We start from the raw sequence: 23,951 nt of genomic DNA on the forward strand, positions 1-23,951 counted from the left end.
TAGATACAAAATTATGTTAAGGGAGAAGGAGGCACAATTATGAAAAACATAATTACGTCTCTAAAAAGGCGCAGTAATTATATTTAAATATTTATTGTTTTTGTCTTAAGAAAAGAAATTCCTTAGCCTCTATAGGGTAGATTTGTATTTTATGGGTCAAAGTGGATGTGGCAATTGTACTAAAAATAAAGTTATCCAATGTTTTATATTTATTTTTTTGTTTAGGCTTGAGTAAGTGTGTTGCTATTGATATTTGTGGGGTGGTAACCCAGGTATAATACCAGGTAGATGAGGCCATCGTCTTAAAAGGTTGCGTTTTTTGTTTAGTTTATACATTAATTTCTTAACCTTTATAATTGTTGTTTGAGTTTCTTACATGACTTTTCCACTGATTCCAATACTCCACCTCCTATATATCTTTTTAATGTTATATAATAAGTTTTCTTATGAAATACATTGTTGTCCAACAAACTACACTAACACCACATTACCCCCCTAGAAAATGTTAAAATTTCTTATAGGAGGCCGTTTTCCTTAGAATTTGTCAGTGCTTTAATTACATGTCAATAATCTCAAAATACGCGAATGGGTAGTAAACCTAGTCCAATAAAATGAATGGCTGTAACTCGGAGACGTTATTACCGAATGCCGATTACAGTTAAAAATAATCTTTCGATTTTGCAATATTGATATTATATTTTTTATAGCCGCGTATCTTAAAATAATAAATTTGTTAAAACATTATAAAATCTAATAAGATTGGATCAATGTTCTTAAATTTTGTAATATATATATATTTAAAATATGCATAATTTAGGTTGACGGCGCCAGTCATTCACAGATTTTAAGATAATTTCGAATGTAACCGATTATGATATTAATTCCCCGATTTTTGTTGTTTAAACTTTTTTGTTTTTGTAATGCATACTATTAATATTAAACTACAGATAGATGATTATAATATCATTAAAGAGTGCTCAAAATTGTTTATATTTTATTACAATCGATTTTTTAATATTATTATTATATTTAAAAGTTCTCTCTCTTTTTTTAGCTACTCTGCTGCTCCCTCATCATTAACTCTGATTACCAAGAGTTTAATTATTATAATATATTTTTTATATTTTTTATAATAACCTTTTAACTTCATTGAATTTTATTAATTAAATTAATATATAATTTTTGGATAATTATTATTGAATATAAATTCATAATTTGGCATGAATAGGATGGATGGTTAAATATGCACAAGCACTCAAAAATTAGTGAAGTAGAGGTAGATAACATTGTTTCCGGTCCATTAAGTGAATTTTTTCCTACGAGCCACCCCGTCCAAAAATTTATTTCTAAAGGAAAAGTAATGAATCAATTTTTTATTGATATAAATTTTCATCGGAAATCAAAAAATTAATTTTTTTAGATGGAATTTTGAAATCAGTAAAATTATTTTGCCTAGTTGGTTACACGTGCAGTGAGATTATTTATTGCTTGGTATAGTTCGTGTAGATCTTTATAATGGAGTATTAATTATGTCAGAGTTTGTTTACACGATTCTCTTTTTTATTAAGGTCTCGGAGAAACGCTTTTGCTCCTCTTTAAAGATGCCACCATGAGTCTGGGGATTGCTAAAATCAAATATCAATTTAAACTAATCGTGATATACACATCAGAGATGGTTTAATTTAAAAACCAGTTAACTTTCATAAATTAATATTTATTTCAGCTAAATTAAGTTTAAAAAAAGAAGGTGCTATTATTTTACTTATATCTTTTTAATTTACATTATTTTCCAAAAAACTAAAAGAGCTGTAAAAAAATATTTTTGTTAAGTTTTTAAGAAAATATATAAATTTCTATATTTTCAGATTAAAAAGAAAATTTTAATTTATCAAAAAATTTTTTTTTAATAGTAAATATTTATATCGATATATATATATATATAATTCCGTGATCCGTGATATATAGCGCATATGCCCTCTGGCGTTAAATAAACAACAGAGCTACGCTAGGTATTCCTCATTTCCATCTAATTGGAACATAAGTTAATTGGGTGAAAGTTTAAAAAAAATATGAGGAGCCCTCTACACGTTTGTGGGCAAGCCGCATTGTACGCGCAACATTTCGAAAAATGTTACAGACGTCCATAGGCCTTAAGAAAAAGAGCGGGGCAAAAAAAGAGTCTATGCCCAAGAACTGCAGTATAAGTTAATTACTTTAAAGGTGGGTCGTGGCTGATTTTAAATTTAATTTTTTTATAATTAAATTTGTGAATTCATACTAAAAAATTTTTTTAAAAGAGCACACCAATTCCATTCGGTTTGTCCTGAATTAAATTGCAAATTTATTGATGATTCTAAATATGTAATTATATACTTATTTATTAATTATAGATGCTCAATTATCTAATTGCAAACTTTGCTCAGAAACTGGAAGATTTTTTCAACAATATTATTATTCTCTTACACATTCGTGATTTTGAATATTTTCTTTTTTTTTACATTTTCGTAATTTTAGCCAAAAAGTTCAATATCCATTTTAGATTTTAGGGCAACACGCCTTCAATAACTATTTTATTAAAAATTTTTATGGGTAAAAACTTGAAAAAACAGTAATCAAGTTAGGATAAATACACTTTAATACATTAAAAGTAAAAACAAAATTTGGAAACAATCCAAAAGTTTTTATTTTTGTTAGAACTTACTAACTGAAATTCTCGAACAGGGGTTCATGGAAAAAATTTGCTTCGTTCCTGGTTCATAACCTAAATATCTTTAAATCCGGGTTCGGAAAAGGAGGTCTCGAACCCGGGTCCGGAGATCTAGTAGATTTGGTTCAGAACCTTAAAATTTTGGTCATATTTTTTTAAATTATTTTTTGAACTTTAAAAAGGTATCATGTGTTGAAAATGTCTTATTTCACTTTTTTTTTACAAAATATCTTATTGAAATTAAAAGTTAAAGTGTATATAATATTTTTATTATACATAAATTAAATTTTGAAAAAAGGTAAAAAAAATAGTTATTTTTATTATTTATTTTATTATTGTTCATTGTTTAACTTAAAAAAAGACAAGCATAACAAATAATATGAAATGATAGTAATAAGAAAATGTCACTATCGTGTCATAAAATATATAAAATATATAATAAAAATAATAAATATATTTGTATTAGATATTATAAAAAGTGTATATTATAAATATACTAGTAAATTCTTAATGATTTTTTGTTTATTTTATTTAAAAAAAATATATATAGGTAAAAAAAATAATATTTTTAGAAAATGAGTATTTTCTTTTTCTTATTAATTCATTAAAAAGATATACACTTTTTTGGAACAAAACAATTATATTATATCAATTGTTGTTTTAGAGTATTCTTATTTATAATGCGGAACGCAAATAATACCATTTGAAATGATATCCTCTAAATGAGTAAAATTTGAAGTTTCATGATTTTAAAAAAATTCGGCAGCAAATAAGATTATATTTTTTTCAAAAAAAAATGAGTGTCAGTTACTTTTAAAAATCCGATACTGGGTTTAGCAAATGTTTCATAAAAAAGGCGGCGTTTAAATGATTTTTTTAAAAAAATCCGGACTGCATGTTGCAAAATATAAAGCAAATATAATGAAATTTTAAAATAAACCGCTCTAAAATAAGTTTTTTTAAATCAGTTTTTAAATGTTTTTTTTGAAATGCAATACAAACTTAAAACTGAAATTTTGAAAAAAGGTTATCTTTTTTAAATTATATAAGTTTGCATATAATGTAAAAACCGGACTTAAAATTGAATCAGCGAATCGAACGACCTGCGATATTTATTCGAATTTACTTGTTTCCGATTTTCTTTGGTAGGGCATTTGGCGTAAAACCAGATTTTTTAAAAAAAATTTGGCCCGGTATATAGGATTCCTTTTAAATAGAATTTGAATAATTTTGGGTTGCATTTTATAAATGAATTTTAAAAGAGAGAAAAAAAGTGAATAAATATAAGAAACTAATGAATGTTAAATATGATCCATTAGGCCCGATCCGGCTTTGTAATTTTTTTAAAATATAAAGCCCATCTAATTATATTGATTTAGTATCGGGTTTCGGCCTAAACTTAAAGGTCTCGCGTATAAAGATTTGTCTTTTCAAATATGTATTTCGCTCATTTATTATTATCTTAAAAATTTATTGCTAAAATATATGATAATATAATATAGTGGGATGGGAATGAGGATGAACAATGGAGAATAGTATAATAAGATGTCAGATAAGGGGAAAAGGTTATTTTCTCTGGCAAGAAAAGTTTATTAAAATATTTCTTATAATAATGATAAAAAAAGTGTAAATAATAATTATTATCTAAACTATTTATACCTGTGTTTTGGTAATGACAAAATAAAAAGAAATTCTTATATTTTTTTTAATGTATAATTATTAGTTTTTTTTATATCATCTTTTATAAGATGATAAGCAATAATAATAATAAAAGGAATTTGAAATACAAAATTTTTTAAAACACCAATATTTTAAATTATTAGCCTTGAACCAAATTTTTTTAAAGATTGGAGAAACACACAAGACAAGAGGAAGATAAGAAAAAGAAAATATCTAATCGTGGGCGGAGAATTTTTTGCGATGCGCACAGCGCAGGCGCTTAAACATTTTTAGATTAAAAAAGGGGAAGATCAATTTTCGATAAAATTTATAATCTTTCTTCTTTTTTTTTTTAGTTTTATGAAGTTTATAGATTTTATATGGATATTATAAATAAAATTGATAATTAATCTCTATGTAAAATTATGATAAATCGTTTTTTAGTGAAAGTTTAATAAGATTTATTACTTAAAATTTTTTATTTTAATTTTCTACTCTCCTTCCTTTTTTTTTCGTATACTTGCTCTATAGATAACGTGAAATATATTTTATCTGTCAAGGTTGTATAAAAAATGATTATTAAAACAAATCAGCGATTTACAAACCCAGAACTCGATTTGAACCATATGTTCGACAATTATTTTAGAAATCCGGGCTGAGTTATTAAAATTAAAAATCAGGCTTGGCTTAATTTTAAGCATAAGCCAGTTGGGAAATCACGTAATGGATCACTTAACACTCCTGAATTTCCCTTTGAATTAATTTACAAAAATAGAACCAAAATTTGTTAATAATTCGGGTCGGGCCATCGCAATTTTAAAAATCACTGGCTAAAAATAAAAGGGGAAGGGTTTAAAAATGTGAAATATTATTAAAAACGGGCAGAGTCGGGCCTAGACATCTTCTTCGTCTCTGATATACGAATGGGGCCGAGATTAAAAAGTAAATTTTAATTAATATCCAATCAACCAGTTGGAAAATCGGATGATTTATTAATAATCATTTATTTCTCTTTGAAACTAATTACGAAATTCGACCAAATTAGAATATCACTAAATTTTAAAAAGGGGTATGGGTGGGGCGGTAGACTGGGAAATTAAAAAAAAATTAAACTCGGGTCGGGTCTAATAGTCGATACCAAATTTAGACTACTCCATAAAAAGTGAAGATAGTGAAAAACAAAAACTCTGACTCACTGAATTATTACAACTAGGGTTGTGCCGATTCCACAAATTTTCACCGATTCGATATTTTCCGATATTGCTATAAAACCGATTCAATATCTATATTGATACAATCATAAAATAACCAAAAACAAAAAAATTATCAGGTAGAAAATCCGCCCGATCCGATATTTTTTTAAAAAAGCTAAATATCGTCTCTAACTATAAGCGGCAAATTGCCTTATGGAGGTCAAACTTTAGCCAAATATTTTAGGCATTAGCTTTTATTCAAAAATTATTCTATTCCAAATGTATAGCAAATACAATTCTTTCTTTAAGGCAAAGGTCCCAAATGTTGAAAAATTGTTATCATATAAAAAATATTGGATGCTCCACTATATCCTGATTATCACTCATACTCATAGGCTAAATTTGAGATGTAGTAGAAGGTCTCCTAAAATAGAGGTCTTCATAGAATTATTTGTGATATAATTATATATTCTCAAAAGACTCCATAAATGACGAAATTTTTTTATGCTAAAAGTGGGGGGGGGGGTGGACCTGTACCTGAATGCTTATTGTTTTTTCCTAACGCGTCTTATCAATCGAACAGATTTCGCAATAATTGCGTAGGTTGCTAGCATATTTTTACTTTTTTAATAAAAACACTCAAAGTTGCCCTCAACAAAATAACCTTATTTTTTTCTCAAGTCAAGTTGATACAAATTATATATTTTATTTATTTTAATCCTGCTGAGAATTTATAATAATAAAAAAAACGCAAAACCCTATAAGGTGATCACTCAAGGGTGTTTATGTTTTGGTCAACATAAGGCCTGATCAATATGCGTAACATTTCGTTAAATATTTTAAATAGGATCTTGGGGGCCCACTTAAAAAAAGGATGAAAATAGCTAGGTAACCATTTTTGAATCTCACAATAACAATAAGTATGATATGCTGTATTGAATAATATACACATTTATAATTTCGACAGGTGAAAATTATATAATTAATTGCTTCATTTTTTGTTGTTTAAAGATGCAAAAATTTGACGTGGTTTTTTTTTTTACTAAATATAAAAATAAATAAAGTAACTCAACTCATAAAAACAATGGCATAAAAATATAACACGATAAAATTAAGGTTTGATGTGAATTCAAAGATATAAGTATCGAGTTACTCAATTTAAAAAACGCTCAATCTTTTCTTCCCCGCATGCAGTTCATTATAACACATAAAATGGAATGCTCTAATATAATGCATATCATATGATATTGGTAAATTAACAACAAATCTTTTTGAAGAGTTTATTTTATATTATACTTTTTTATTCTAGTTTTTTTTTGTTTTATATAAAAATAAAATCATTTAAAATATAAAATATTTTAATTATATCGAATTCGTATGAAGTCGTTAATGTGCATAGATTGATCTCTCAAGGTTTTTTTTGAAAATGATCAAACAAATTTTTGGATTTAAATCATACCATAAAATTCAAAATCTTTTTTGTAAAAAATATTTTTATAATTTTTTATGCATAAATATCTTTCATAATGAAATTACTAAATTTTTTTTATAAAAATGATTTTGATCTTTTTACAATTATTTTTTCCCAATTTTGTGAGCTTCATATTCAAAAGTTTTTGAAGAAATTTTTATCAAACTATTTATGACTATATTTAGTGATCTGCATCGAGCCTGATTTTTCAAGCCCGGCCCGAATTTTTTTTAAAAATTTACCGACCCAACCCGGCCCGAATTTATTTAAATATAGAAATTAATTTTTTTAATTACTCAAAATTAAAGACATATGTTATATGTCGTTTAATTTCTATAAATAAAATCAAATATTTTACATAAAAAAATTCAATATAAAATTGATAAATTTAGATATATTTAAAAAAATTTCTAAGGTCCGGCCCGACCCGGCCCGAATTTTTTTTAAAAATATTTGGCCCGGCCCGACCCGAACCGAACCCAATTTTTTTTTAAAATATTAGGCCCGGCCCGACCCGAACCCAATTATTTTAAATAGAATTAGGCCCGAACCCGGCCCGAAGCCTGTTCGGGGCCGGGTACGGGCCGGGCCTAACTTTGCAGATCTCTAACTATAATAAGATTCGTTGGAGGCGAACTGAAAATACTATAAACCTCTAGAGATGGATAAAATATTGATTTCGGGTTGTTAGTAACCGTTGTAGTTATTGATAACAATACGAATCTACAAATTTAATAAAATTTTTCAAATTTTTTTTCATGACGAAATATAACTAGTTACAAATTGCATCCATAAAAATAGCTAGTTACATTGAAAGTCACTGTTAGCTTCTTATTTTCAAACCATCAAAACTTTTGAGATTCACAATACCTCAACAGTTAATTTGTACATTTTTTTATATAACTCAGTATTTTTAATATAATAACTCAGCATTTGAAATTTATTTGTAAATATTCCTTGGAAATCTCGTGTTTTACAAATACTTTTCCTTCACTTATTTAGAAATATTTATATGATTATTATTTTTTATTATATAGTTTTTTTATTTATATTTTGAAATATTATGTATTAGAAAATAAAATTTCATTATATTATATAAAATAATTATGCATTACAAATTTTATTTAGCCATCCATACCCTATTTTGAAAATGTTTAAAACTTTAAGTAACCCTAATGATAAAGTTTTAAAAGTTTCACAAATATTTTTTAACCTTATTTTTTTTTCTTAAAAATAGGCATATTTTACGTGTTTTGATTAAGTTTTAGAATTAAATTTGTGGAAGTTTTGGACACAGCCTGAAAAGAATTTAAATAAAAGAAAATTTAGATAAAGAAATGATTGCATTGAAAACTATTTATTTGCACTGAAAACATATATAAATAACAAGAGTATTTTATTAAAATATAATTTCAAAAATTGGTGTCTAAAAGGTAGAGGAGACTGGGGTTAGGTAAACCCCGGGGCTTGGCAACCCACTTAATCTCATTTTAAAATTAAATACACCAGAAGGTTCAAATTTTATCCTAATATAGTTTTTATTACTATACATCTATGGACAAAATATATTTTAAGATAATTAATTGTTAAAATTTTTATTTTTAATGAAATTTTCAAAAGATTTTTACATGACAGAATTTTAATTTTTATTAAAATATATAATCATTTATATGTAAATTAAATTTTATTACAAAGTTTAAACATTCTTCTATAATTTGGGTAAGTTTTATGAGTATTTATCAAATCTAGATATTATCTCAATCATGATTTGTCAATTTAGAGCTAGCGGGGTTTGCTAAACCATACATGTCAATTATGGCATTTAATAATGAAAAAAATTTCAAAATCTTGAAAAGGCAATAAATGGCTGTTTATGATTAGTATTTAGGATTTATGCTAAGAAATCTTAATCTCTCCTTAAAATTCATATTTTTTTATGTCCAAAAATGTTTATTAGATTAGCCAAAGTTTCAAAGTATTATGATATTTTGAACAATAAAACAATAAAATTATTCTATACATATCATTATTAATAAATAAAAATGCATTTCAATTTATTATGGCCTAAAAAAACCAATGGTTTAGGAAGCCCCTTGAAGTGGTTTGCCTCACCACGCTATTGGGGCTTGTTGAACAAAATTTTCACTTTTAAAATTAAAAAAAAATAATTATATTCTTAAGATTTTTTATAAGGAATCTTTATAAAGTATAGTTTTAGGTATCCAATCATATATTATTTTTTATATTATCTATAAAACAACAAGAGCTATAGCCAATTTTGTAAAAATTGGTTCGACTAACCCCAGTCTCCTCTACGTTATAAGTTTTTCTCCAAAAATTAGCTTCTCTAGACTACTTTCTACAGGAGCGCTTGATGTGAGACATTATATTTAATAAACATTAATTTGAAATATGCGAAATCATATAAAGATAGTGAATAATGATATATAAATATTTAACATACTTTAAAAACTAAAAGTAACTTACCTTTTCTAATTTCATTCCAAAAATATTTAACTAGTTTCATTTATTTTTTGTCAAATAATATAATTTAACATCACTACTTATAGCAAAGTTTAGAATTAGAATATGGAAACTCGGAACCGGGATAAATCTACGACTCATACCCTCATTTTGCAACTTTAGGAACCGGAAATTGGACTTATAAATTTTTATTAGACCCCCAACCAGAATTGCAGCCCTTTTTTTATTCCACTTTCCAAACTGGTTATATTTTATTTAAATAATATTTTTGATAAATAAAATTTTTATGAAGAGCCCTGATATTCTTATTGTGATTTGTATAGATGGACTTAATAAGGATTGAAAGAAAAAATATTTAAGTCGACAAAATTATTATATAAAATTTTATAATTCAAATTTAAAGATGAAAATGTTTTTGCTTGCTTCCTCTGAATTCGTGAAAAAAGATAACAAGATAATAAGAGGAGATTATTTTTTAAACCTAGATATGCGACAAGATTTATTTATAATTATATACTCGAAGTAGCTTATAGCGATAAGGATTTGTGAAATAACTTTTCTAAACACTATTATAGTATTTTTCTACAGGGCACTTCACCACGACATTTTTACCCATTTACCCAGTAAATAATAAATGTAAATAATAAATGATTTCTTATTTCCAATTTTTAAAAAAATTTATATACACAATTATGTTATAATTTTAAAAAGGAGTGCAACTGTATTTTTTTTTGCATAACTAGAAAAATATGTTATTAAGGAGATTCGGGCACTGTAGGACCTATTCTATTCTATATTCGACTTTAATGGTTAAATAAGCATTTAAACATTAAAAGTTGACCCCAATTTTATAAATTAGCAAACATTTTTCGATTTTCTAAACCAGTCGAATTATAATAATTTAATTTTTTTTATTGCCAATTAAATTTTACTAGTATCAATTTTCTATTTGCCAATCACCGATACAACTGATCCGATATTAATAATAATGGAAACCGGTATTTATACGGCTCGATTTTAAAAAATTGCAGATTCCCGAACTCTTTTAATAAAAGTATAATCTGAACTGGACTAAAATTCGTACACAAAAAATACCACAGTTTTCAGAAAAAATCTGTTCTTATCGATCCTGTGTAATAATAAACTAATGACCTTCATCAATAAAACTTCTTCATGCTGAATATCTCCCTAATTTGACATATGGGTGATCATCCCGTGCCATACTTAAAAAATGTTGTATACTTTTACCAAAACGCAGCCGTCATTGAATTTGAATGGCTAACGTATGGAGGATCCATTATTATGAATTCATACTTTACAAAAAAATTATTTTCCTAGTTTGCTAATTGCTTTTTTAATTTTAAAAAGGTGTGTTTTTCGCGTATTTCATATTTCAAATCGAAATTTATATAAAAAATTCAATTTCTTAACATGAAGTTGAAAACTAATTTATTAATTTTAAAAAAAAATTAAATTATAAAAATTCACAAAAAAGCTGCTTCTCTTAGGAAAACTTGTAAAAATATAATTAAATTAATTATTATATAATTAGTTTTTTATTTATTTCTTTTATTTTTATGCGAATAAGGTTATATTGTAATATAAATATTTATAACTATATTATATGATCCCAGTTATTTCGATAAGGTGTTATTTATTAGTTAGGTAATAAGAGTTTAATATAATTTATAAGAAATCAAATTATTTTAGATCTATATTATAATAATGAATGATGTAATGTCTTTTAATGGATAGATGATTCTTATTTTAAGAATGAAATATTTATAGAATTATTTATTTTCCTTCTTTTTATTGCTAAATTAAGTGTCGCATGCACATTGAGAAAAGTAGTATGCGTTTGTTTATTTGTAAATTTTTATGGTTTTTAATACTATAAAAAAACGAGTTTGAATAATGTGAGTTATAACCTGGAATCGTGATGAATTTTTTTTTAGAATATTATATTTTTTTCATTCTCAAAAATACTAAATTTTTACTAATTACAATATTTTATTTGAATTATTTTTTTAATCTCGCTAGATAATGTTGTACACATTAATTAATCAAAAATTCTAACTCAAAAATTACATCGTTATGACTCTTCACGCTGCAATCAGGTAAACTTAATTACCACCGCAAACATGATCGCCAATAAAAGCTGCCTAATGGCCCGCGATACCTTAGGTTATGCGCACAATAACTTAAGGCTCAACGGGGAAGACAGCGAGAGGGAAAATAGTGGTATTTTATTAATTACATACTTCAAATGTATTTAATTTTTGATAAAAGGAAATGATCGGGGCCGTCTAATAAATTTTTTTTGATGATTTTAGTATAATTTTTTGAATATATCAAGAAAAGATAAGAAAGAAAGAAAGGAAGATATAAATTGTTAACAGGAGAACGAGTTCAGTTCTCAGAGTTTAGGGTTTTTATAAAGAGCCTTAATATTAATCTTCTATAGTATATTTGGATAATTGCTAAAATAGGCTAATTCAGCTCGATCTATATGCGCATGCGGAAGAAAATATGCTAATCATTTAGACGCGAATTAATGTTTGCTTTTTTTTTCAAAATTGAATTAGGTTTATCTCTTTATTAGCAGGCTAAAAATAGAGCAATTTATTCTTTATTTTAAGGGGAAAACAATCCATTTTTTAAAAAATAAATAATTTTCTAAAAAAATATATAACTCTTTTTAACAAACTCTCCCATCAAAGCTTCGGATGTAAACTCCTACGGGAGCAGCCCGGAGTCTTATCTTAGCGCGATTCCCGTCAAAGGCTTGAATGGTATCAACCCATTCATTGCTAACCACATAAATTCCGCTATTCATGACGATAATAAAAAGACAGGGTCAAATGGTCCACTTGGATCTTCATTCACGAATATGTCTAATTGCAAGGACATTCTCAAACGGTTAGTGTCCTCCACGCCCTCTCAATTGATGTTCGACCCAATGTATTCACAAATGGTGAGAAATTTAGACATGAAATATAAATTTCTTATAATTTTGATGCCGCCACTCCATTGATTTGTGTAAAAATATTGTACCTTATGGTTTAAAATTAGAATCATAATATTATTCACCATCTTTTTATTTTTAATTTTTCTATTTTATGATAATTTGTTCTCTATAAAATATATGACACAATTTTTATTTTTTAGATCTGCCTATAATGTTCTATTATTCGTCTAACATAATGTGCACAAAAGCGTTTCAAACGCATTTTAAATAGTATCTTGGAAATTTGTCAAATTTTTACTTGGCGCTAGAGATCATTTAAAAAAAACACCAACTGGGTTTAGAAAAGCAAACTGGCTTGCTTTTTAAAATAATCGCTTGCTCTTATGCAAATGTAATTACTGAAATCTGTCAATCCCCTAAGCCTAACATCAGCATATTTACCCGCGTTGATATTTAATTTGCGCATTGCTGAGTCCGTGGGCCATAGTTAGTATTGTTAAAAATCCAGATTCGGTTGTTGAGATTATAACCAAGATAACATTATTTAAACTTAAAGATTTTGTTCATAGCTGACAGAAATGCTTAGACATCTATTTGCCAAATTATTTTAGCGGGCCTTTGAAAAATCGACCTAAATCGGGCTTTTTAACAACACTTGCCATAGTTATTATATTCAAAGGATTAGATTTCTTTGTTACTTTTTCTAATATCCCGTATAATTTTTAACTATTTTTGATCCATCTAAATAAATGATTATCATAATTTATTTTTTTTGTGCACAACCTAAATTAGAACAAATATCTTCAGGCCCTTCCCGTCGAGGAATTGAAAAGGATATCAGCATTGCAACGAAAAGAAATTCAAGCTAGGTACAGTGATCTGGTTAGGAAACGTCACCATACTTCGCACATCGATCAATCAAATCGCCTCACGGAAAATAAAAATAACGGGAAACATTTAATTAACGGAACCGTGATGGACAGTCGTAACGATATTAAATGTAAAAAGTCTAAGATTATCTCCTATAAAAATTATCTTGTAAAATAAATAAATATAATTTTCTCCGTATTATCCACAAATGCATTTTATTAATTATATATTACTTCTTACTTTTAAAAAAAAAATTGACAAAATAATAGATAATAAATTAAAAATTACCAACAAATATGAGTATGATAATTGTGAAAAACAATGAATAATTTTATAATTTCTTTGTAATTAATTTCATCAGTTTATATATTTTTTACAAATCAATAATTAATCGTAATACACAATTAACAAATATATTTGAATAACAATTAATTACCAATGCCTTTATTTTCAAAGTTAATTGATTCTATTATAACTATTCTTTTCTTTTTGGGCTCTCGATTTGAAACTCTTATCCTTTTTGGATAATGGCTACTTGTACTTTCATACCCTACTGCGGGTTGATCCGTACTATCGATTTCAATCTTTTCCTTTATGATGGTGTCTTTGGTTATAGAGTCTTGTTTAGAATCAATGTCTTTGGCTATCGAGTTTTGCATAGGATCAATTTCATCCATTCGTGGTATAGTTTGCCTTGTTTCTCCTCTTCTCCATAAACCTAATTTATTCTCAGCAAAAAAATGTCATCCTGTCAACAATGATACCTGATATTCAAATATTTTTTTAAAAATAATTTTCATATATTATCTCATTTAAATTAAAAAAAACTTGATAACTGTGGTATGTATGGATGAGGATAAATTAGTTTTATTAATTGTAAGAGTCATATGGGTTAAAATCTAAGCATAATTGAAATTGGTGATTGTTTTGTGATTATTTGTGGAGTATTTCCTTAATTAAAACAAAAATATTGTATTTTATTATAATCATGTTTTTTTTAAAAACTCATAAAAGTTTGTTCTAACCGCTTCGCTTCTCCGTTGTGGGTGATAAGGGTCACTATATACATTTCTAATGGCTATTGTTTGCAAAATATACAATTCCCTACTTTGAAATGGGTGCCCATTATCCGTAACAATAGTGTTGGGGTAACCGAAAATAGCAAAAAGTCTAAACAATATTTTTCTTACTTCAGTAAAATTATTTATCGAATATTTTTGTGGCCATTTACTAAAACTATCTATTATTACTAGATATATATCTCCGTTAATTGATCCGGCAAGATTTAAATGAATTCTTTCCCATAGTTTATTGCGGAGGGTCATTTCTCTATGATCGTTTTACCGCTAGGGTTATTTATTGACATAATTCACAATTCTTACCGTGTAATTCGATGTATTCGAAACGTTCTCTTGGGCCAATAATTTTTTTATAACCCTGGTGCCCCATATTTAAAAAAGACAAAATATTTTACTTCTAATTTTTTGGTAATTATCGTTCTTAATCCCCATAATATACACCCTGCCTCCATCGTGAGTTTATTTCGGAGCTGTAAAAACGGTCACCTAGTTGTAATGTAACTTAAAATATTGATAGTACTGGTATGCGATTTTATATCTAACGCTGAAATAAATTGTGGAGCATCCGATACAATTAAATTAATCTCTTCCCAAGCAGATGGTTTACTGTTAATTAGGAATTGGGAAACATGTCCGCATTGTTATTTTTTTTACGTTCCTCGAAGTTGCAATTCATAATCATAATTTGCTAGTATTAATGACCATCTTACTAATCTTGACGACATATATGTTATTCTTTTATGTGTGTTAAGTAACGATATAAGTGGTTTATGATCAGTAATTTTATTAAAATCATTACTTTAAATATTGTTTAAATTTAATTAATCCAAATATGATTGCTAAAGCCTCACACTCTATCTGACTTCGTTCTGCAGTATTTAATGTTCGAGAAGCGAATCCAACCAGCTCTTCCTCGTTGTTAATATGAGATAGGATTGACCTAATTCCATGTTGCGACGAGTCAGCAGCTAGAATTATCGGCTTTTTCGGATTATAATGCATTAAAATTGGTGCTTCTGATATTAATTTTATAAATTTATTAATTACTTTTGTTTCAATCTGTCCATTTCCATGGCACATTTTTCCTTAAATATATAATAGAGCAGCAATAGTCAAAAAATTGTTTATAAATTTTTGATAATAATTGATAATACCGATAAAAGCTTGTAATTCTTTAATGTTTTTAGGTAACGGCGCGTTTAAAATTGCGTCGACATTCTTATTTGTTATTGTGACTCCCCCTTCGCTAATTAAAAAAATTATATTTTTTTAGATTTAATTTTATACCGTTTATTTCTAACGTCTTTAATACATTTATCAGATTTTTTTTATGAATATCAAATGATTCCCTAGTAATTATACCTTCTAAATATACCGCTGCCCCGGGTGGTTTAATAACAAATCCATTGCTTGTTGAAAAATGCCGGGCGCTGACGCTACCCCAAACGGAAGTCGTGTGAAACGATACAATCCACTTAGCGTTTTTATCATTAACAACTTTTTCGCCTCCTCATCTATTGCAGGAAATACGCTTCTAATAAATTTAATGCCGTATTTGGATCCATTACATAGTATGGCTAATAATTCATTGATTCTAAGTATATGATATTGATCAATCAAAATATTTGCATTAACCGTCTGTCGGAACTCATCGCAAATTCGTAAGGATCCATTTTTTTCAGTACAGACACGATCGGAGAAGCGATATTGTAATATTTCAGATTATCTAAAACTCCCATTGATTTCATTCTTTGTAATTCCGCTTCTAATTTTGTCTTGCACGCAAATGGTATCGGTCTGCTTTTAAAACATTGAAAGTTGGGGTTGGGTTTTACCGCTAAACTTGCTTTAAAATCTTTCAGTAAACTGAATTTCTTAGCAAATGATGAAAATTTTTGTTGAATATTATCCCCCCCAAACCTCATTAATATTATTAAATTTAATTTGTTTTTTAAATTTCTACCAATACCATTATTTACAATTATAAATTCAGGATATATAATTTTATTTTAATTATTAATGGGTAATATATATTTACCTCTAATATCGATCATATAAAATCTTAAAATAATTTCCGTTCTTGTTGCTCTGCTATATTCAAAATAGAGACTGCCGATCCTGTGTCAATTAAAAAATTAATATGTATTATATCTATCAATAATTTCACCTCAAATTTTTTTCGCGACTCCTCTGGAGAATCCCAATCCTCAAAACTTTCTCGCCCCTATTTGGAACATCTATCGTTCGAATATATTCTTTCTTGCCACTATTCCTTCTGCATGTTTTCTGTAAATGTCTTTTACACCACAACTATAACAAATTTCATTAAATTTGTGCGCTTTGGTTTTATGTAGTTTTCTAATCCACATCAATAACAAATAATTTTTGATACTGGTTTATAATTGTCATACTTCCCCTTTGTCACTTATTTTTTGGAATTTTATTTCTCATTTCCTGCAGATAATTTTGTATACATTATCATTTCCATCGTCTCCATTGTAGCTTTTCCCATATCAAGTCTGGAGTGTTGATTAACTTCATTAATATTTTTCATTAATTCCCAAAACTAATTTATCACGTATCACTATTTTGTACATAACTTTAAAATCACACGTGTTTGCTTAATTTATTTATATATTCTATAATAGTTTCTCCTTTTCCTTCTTCCGTTTTAAAAAATAATATCTCTCCACCATAAAATTAGTTTTCTTCGAATAATAATTTTTTAAAAGTTTAATTATATCATCGTATGATGTTTCAGCTAAAATCTTCACACAAAGTAAATAATTTTGAATAAACTTCTAATTCAATATTTGTTAATAAAAACGATTTTTTGTCCTCTATTTCGGCTATTGTAAAAATGAATTTCATCTTTGATTAATACACTTCAATCTCGCACTCCTTTATATTGAATTTTTCCATTTGAAATTGCGCCATTGCACTATCGTGAAAAATAATAATTAATTTCTTCAGTTTATATATCTTTTACCTATAAATACATCATCATAATACACAATTAACAAATATATTTGAATAACGTTTAATCCTATTATCAATTGCCTTTATTTTCAAGGATTTGATTAATATCCATTTATATATATTATATATAATTTTTTTATAACCAAAAAGGCAAAAATATATCGCCTATCCAATCGAAAAGCCCCGAAATCTTAGATTTGCTACAAAAACTAGAAGAACTTAACACCCAATTGAGAATTGTTAAAAACAAAAAGAATAAACAGGGCGACGCAGAAATTAGAGAGCTAAACGAATGCCTTTCCAACAGCGCCATTAACGGAGATGACAAAGGAAATACCGGCTCGTTGGGTATTGCCAATAAAATCAACGGAATAGGAAATCAACTCCTTCAAAACAAAAAAGATAAAAGCTTTGACATCACACTCAACACGCTTAAAGATATTTATAAGGTTCAAATTATTTTTTGAGAAGATTTTCATTAATCTTATAAAAAAAAGAGAATGTACTAGATTCAGGGAATCGATTACTTGCATTATTTTGTTTGAATTTTAATTTATAATAATATTTTTTAAACAAAACCTACCCTTTTTTTATCACGCACTTATACTCATACTAGAACAAGGAGGATATCTATCTTAAACAAAACGAGAAGATAAATCAGCATCAAAAGTTTTTGCGGGATCTCCAATCCGAGCTTTCTTGTTTGGTTAAGAAACTGGAATCCACTTCCAAAATAGTTTATCTGCAACAAGAAGATAATCGCTCACGCAAAACCCTTGAAGCCCGCAATTCATTGGTATTAAATGATCGCAAAAATCATCGCATATCGTCAGTTTCGAGTGCGCAAAGCCTTTTAAATTATAGCCTCAATAAATTAAAATCTTCTCAAGCCACTTCAAATCAGTCTCTTGGAACAGGTTTAACTACCGTCGTTAATAAGCAGCAATATCAAACCACTCCCAACTTTAAATATATATATGGGTCGCCTACCGACATAAATACACCTGCGAAAGATCACCGTAACAAATTAGGACCCAATTTCGGCATCGTTACGTCGACCTCTTCTTTAAACGTTAGTAGATATACCGGATTTATAAACAAATCCGCAAATCATACCACTTACTCTTCCGTCACGTCCCCTCAAACCCTTTATTCGTCTCCCACCAAAATTTTAATTCTCGATAACCAGGATTTCAATTACCACATTTTTGAGAACAGCACCCTCCTATCATCTGATTCTGAACTTCTCAAAGTGTCCCAGGCCTTGAATGAATTAAAGTTATCTAGCAACCAAACCAAAACTTATGGTGATAATTACAATGGCAGTCCGGTTCAACTCTTTAATAAGAATGGCGAAAATATCAACGCTTGGAAATCCAACAACGCGACTATCGATATGTCAGAGAGCCCCTTGTACATCGCTAATAATTTGTCGCCCCCGATAAATAGTTTAATGGCTTCTAGTCAGTATCAAACACTCACAAATAGTGGAAATCGATCTTTAAATAGTCCTATTCTAAATACGGGCTATATTTGTCCAGATAAATATAATTATAATATTAATAATAATAGTTATAATGCTAACGTAAATCGTTATTCGAGCAATGTTAGACCTTTGGTTTCCGATACTGTATCTTCTTTATTTACCCATTCGATTAAAACAGAATTAAATACGTAACTTTTAAGATCATATCTTGATTTTTTTTAAATATTAGAATATTTACAATTTTAGATCTCTTTAAAATGTTAAAAGTTATAGAATTATAAGACTTTTCTACGGTTGACAGACAACCCTCCAAAAAAAAAATAAGCATAATAAATTTTAATCAATAAGAAAGTGCTTTTTAATTAAAAATTCTAAAAAGTTTTTCTTGAATTTGTCAATCAATATGAATTAGATTTATAGAGGACTCTATAAGACTAAAAAAATTATACATATTAAGTAAAGGATTTTATTTATTTTATTATGGATAGCTATTTATTGCTCTGGGATAAATATTAAATTATTTATATGTTTTTCGGATTAAATATTATTAGATCTCATAATCCATCGCTCTCATCACCATATACCAGCAGAATACTTAACACGCCTAATCCTTCACTATGCCATATTACCCCTGTCCCTTTCGTTTCCAATTTCGCTATGCACCCTGACTCCCATCACTTTGCTAATCTTTCATTTAGCAAAGTGGAAAAATTTCACTTTAACCCTCATTCACTTAAAAGTATTAGGCGCCGCCACAGTTACGCCGAGCCCGATACCAGAGATGACGAGTACTCCAGATTTATGGACGCTTTTGTGCATAATGACAACTTTGATTCTAAAAATGATCAGTATTACCATGAAAATTCGGATAGATTTGAAAACGGGCAGAAGTTAGAAAAAGTAACGGCCTTACTTAAAAACAATTTATTCGAATATAATCATCGTTTTCCGACTATTATAAACGGTCACGTTGACAATAAAAATAAATCTTCACCTCTCATCTACAACGCCACATCGTGTCTATATGATTCCCATAATCGTGCGCTCACCCCTACCAAATACTATACTCCTGTTTCTTTTAACTTGGATACAACACGCAATAACATTTCATTTTCCTCCCCTTTCTCTTCTGATTCTACCCAGAATATCGCAGGCGACAATAGAAGGAACAACATTATGTCAATACTGAATCAGGACGATTGTAGTCAATTTCCTACGAACCATTTTACTGAGCCTTTGTCTGATTACAGTAATTCCGCATCCCAAATTTCGAATGACGACCCAAATTTAGATAAGAGATCTCAAGACGGTAGTAAAAGTGTAAATCACAATACTAGTAACAATGATTCGAGACTGACTAACGCTGTATTGACCTCTTATGATCACGATAATTTAGGGATGATTCCAAATTCTCTTAGTGATTGCGACAAACGACTGGTCACATTATCGGAAGGTGGGGAAATATTTTACGATTTTTATAATGATGATCGAGCGAATCATGAGGATAAAACTTATATTAATTTTACGAGTGAGTTTTTTTATATAAAAATTCCTATTTTAAACATTTATAAATCAATTTTTCTGTTTAAGATTTAAATTTTTATAATAAAGTTATAAACGCAAATAGAATTTGCAGTGTTCCGGTCGGACCGACGGTCCAGTCATATCTGACTAATGATCCGACGAGGCGGTCCTATCTGACCACACGGTCTGGTAACCTGGTCCCGACCGAAGACCGATTAAAAAATATAAAGTTTACTGTACATGTTTGTAACATGTATTTTAATTTATATAAACATACTTTTTCATTCTAGAAGGTTTAAGGCGACTATATATTATATTGTAATAATATATTATATGTTGTAAATTGGATAACGTGATTTAAAACAATTGATTTACGTTGTATATATAAAGAGATCATTATTATAAATGTTTATCAGCTATCTTTTGTAAATAAAAAATCTATTTAAATTAAATTCTTCGTATTGAGATAAATCCCGACGAATTCCTATTAATTCTAACGTACAAATCAAGCTAACATCTCCGCTTGGCAACATTTACAATGAATTACTTTTAAATTAATGTACATGAACACGTAAAACATGATTATTTAATGCCTAGCACTATATACAATGAATTACTTTTTAATTAATGTACATGAACACGTAAAACATGATTATTTAATGCCTAGCACTATATACAAAAATATTTATTTATTTTAATCAAAATATTTATATAAGAAAATATCATTGAGGGAGAAAAGAGCCAGTGATAGACTAACGGTTATTAGGGCAGAGGAATCTGAGAAAGATGATAAAAATGATCGAAAGCTTTTTACTAATATTTTATATCCAATTAATTCCAACATATTAGATTGGCTGTAAGGGAATCAATATTGATTTCCAATTGTGACCAAAATAGCATTGGACCATTTTCCAATCAGTAGCATGTGAACGGATCATTTCTGAAGCTAATGATAAAACATCAAAAAAATGGAATAGAATCCGACCTAACGGTCCAGCGAGTTTCATTTTAGAAAAGCAGATCAGACGGGACTGAATCTCTATAAACATTAAACGCAAATAACGAAAACTTATTTTTAAACATCAAAATGCGAAAAACACATAGGAAATTCTGGTCTATCATGCAATGCACATAGCCCGGAAATTAGTTCGGGGAAAGGGAGGGGGAAATTTTATCCAATTTATCTTAAAATGATTTTTGAACAATTAAAATCAAATTATTTACCAGAACTATAATTTAGAATAAATTGACAATTTCTATATAAAAATATTATGAAAAAACAGATGAAAATATAAATGAATGCACAAAAATATGTTTACAAATTATTTTTACCGACAGGTGGAATCACGATAAAAGAATCGCTTAAGCTTCCTTTTGGTATAAATTATTTGCAAATAATGCTCTCAGATACTTTATCTTTAAAATAAAATTGAGCTAAATATTAAGTCGAGGTCATGGTTATAGAAGAATGTCCCTTATTCTCAACCCTTCCCTCTCAAAAATATAACTTAACAATCCAAAACAATCCTTTTCTAATAATTAAATATCAACAATAAACATTACCAACTAGGACAATTTTACAAGTCCAATTATTTCGTACAAATATCTAAAAACGATAATTATTAAATTGCTAAATCCTTCACGATCCATCCTGGCTTCATCCAATATAATGTCTTCTTCACTCCAAACCGCACACAAAGAAATTATTGTTCTTTACCAAAACCCATGTGATGCTTTATTTCACTCCCATCCACAAGGAAACACTAATTCCCCTGTCAGAAAATAACTGAAATTTGATATATAAAATTTATTTCTTCTTTTTTTCAACATCTACAACAATGGTCACCTTATATCCATTTAAAACTTTAAAACAGTGTTTGAGGTCTTTGAAGATTTCTAACAGAAGAAAAATTTTTGATCCGATTTTATCTAGCAATTCAAAATATGTAAAAAAATCTTTTATAATTAAATATCTTGTATGATATACTTAATCTTGTGATTACCTAAATAACCGAAAAAATAGTCTACACTACACCTAATTTAATAAAAATACTGATAAATTTTTTTAAAAAAAATTAAGAATCGAAAATATAATCACCCCTAATTTAACTCTTTGGAAAAAAAATATAGACGATGATGACTTTCATTTATCAACTAACCACCGTGCATTTATTTCTCAACCATCTAATACAGATTATCGGAAAGATTCTCCCGATAACATCACCACCATTTTGGAAGAATCGAATATCGGTCTCGAAGACGAAATTTCAAAAAACGGGCTGGTAACTTTAAATGACGATGATGATAGTTACGATAATGATGATATTTCTGCAGAAATAAGGATTGACAAATCAGACGACCAATTTAAGCTAAAATCTTGTGTCAAGAAAAATTTTGCGATCGCTGACGATGCCACACGTAAGCAGAGAAAAGTATCGTTCGATCCATTAGCGTTGTTGTTGGACGCTGCCCTTGAGGGCGAATACGATTTGGTAGTTGAATCCGCTCAAAAGGTTTTTCTAATATGATAAAAATTATTATCTCATTTCACAAAATTAAGATTTTATATTTGCCAATAATTGTTATCCATTTCTTTTCTTTAAAAAAATATAAGATAATTTTTTTGCAGTATTGTTAATGGGCTCGATTTACGATTTTTACGGTGAATCAAGATTTTAGTCAAAATAATATTGCATAAGTTTCAAGATTTTCCCAATAGATGTTCAAACATTTCTGCAATTTGGCCAAAATATACAGGCTTAGATAATATTTTTTTATATATAAAATCGCCAGTTAGCCTTTTTTATACATTAACTAAATCGAGCTTAACCCTTTCATTTGTGTAGTTTTTTATGGCAATGTGCCTAATCATTACTTATATTGACTGATTATCTTAGTCAATCCGTTTATTGTCAAGAATATAAATTGAAAATACATAAAATTCCATAAACAAATTGTTTGAAATTTGTAATCGATAGTATTTTACACATTCTGGAATACATTTTTGCCAAAATCAGCAGATATTTCAATAGCCCTCAAACAAATGATGCTTATTTACCAACTTTTAAATCATTTATTTTGGGTTTTAAATGTAAATAATCTGATCGGAAATGTATTGTACCTTATAAATTTTAGTCAATTTTATAAGAAATTACATATACCGACTAAAGCAATACGCGAATTGATTATCATATACATAAAATTAACTGAAAAAGGGCTATAGTAATAATAAAATATAATATTAAAGCAGGTTACCACCGCCCTCCCTATAATCATCTTAGGTGAATCATATCTAGGCTCAGTGTTGGATTAAATAACAATTCTTTATTTTAACCTTCAATTCACGATTATTTAAAATTAAACATTCTATTAAAACAGGCCACAAATCCTAGCGCCTCCAATGACGAAGGCATTACAGCCCTCCACAACGCTATTTGCGCCGGGCATTTGGATATAGTTATGTTCCTGGTTGAATTCGGTTGCGATATAAATGCCCAAGATAGCGATGGATGGTTTGAAATTTCATATTTT

The 23,951-nt window shown here is 28.0% G+C and overlaps 1 protein-coding gene across 5 annotated transcripts in view; it reads left to right on the forward strand.

The window, feature by feature from the left end:
- LOC135928402 (putative uncharacterized protein DDB_G0282133) overlaps positions 1-23,951 on the forward strand; it is a 39,806-nt gene that overhangs the window by 13,006 nt on the left and 2,849 nt on the right. Inside the window, exons 2-10 of one of the 5 annotated variants that reach the window (XM_065464859.1) lie at positions 9,601-9,757; positions 11,555-11,755; positions 12,235-12,488; positions 13,275-13,482; positions 17,561-17,859; positions 18,027-19,084; positions 19,448-20,424; positions 22,551-22,933; positions 23,799-23,932. In XM_065464859.1, coding sequence (XP_065320931.1) covers positions 11,656-11,755; positions 12,235-12,488; positions 13,275-13,482; positions 17,561-17,859; positions 18,027-19,084; positions 19,448-20,424; positions 22,551-22,933; positions 23,799-23,932 — 3,413 coding nt within the window. In that variant the 5' untranslated portion in view covers positions 9,601-9,757; positions 11,555-11,655. The remainder of the gene's footprint in view (positions 1-9,600; positions 9,758-11,554; positions 11,756-12,234; positions 12,489-13,274; positions 13,483-17,560; positions 17,860-18,026; positions 19,085-19,447; positions 20,425-22,550; positions 22,934-23,798; positions 23,933-23,951) is intronic. The other 4 variants (XM_065464858.1, XM_065464860.1, XM_065464861.1 and 1 more) reach the window with 4 other exon arrangements.

This window comes from Gordionus sp. m RMFG-2023, chromosome 4, assembly GCF_954871325.1.
Source record: "Gordionus sp. m RMFG-2023 chromosome 4, tfGorSpeb1-WG-v2, whole genome shotgun sequence".
NCBI classification, from domain to species: Eukaryota; Metazoa; Nematomorpha; class Gordioida; order Chordodea; family Parachordodidae; genus Gordionus; species Gordionus sp. m RMFG-2023.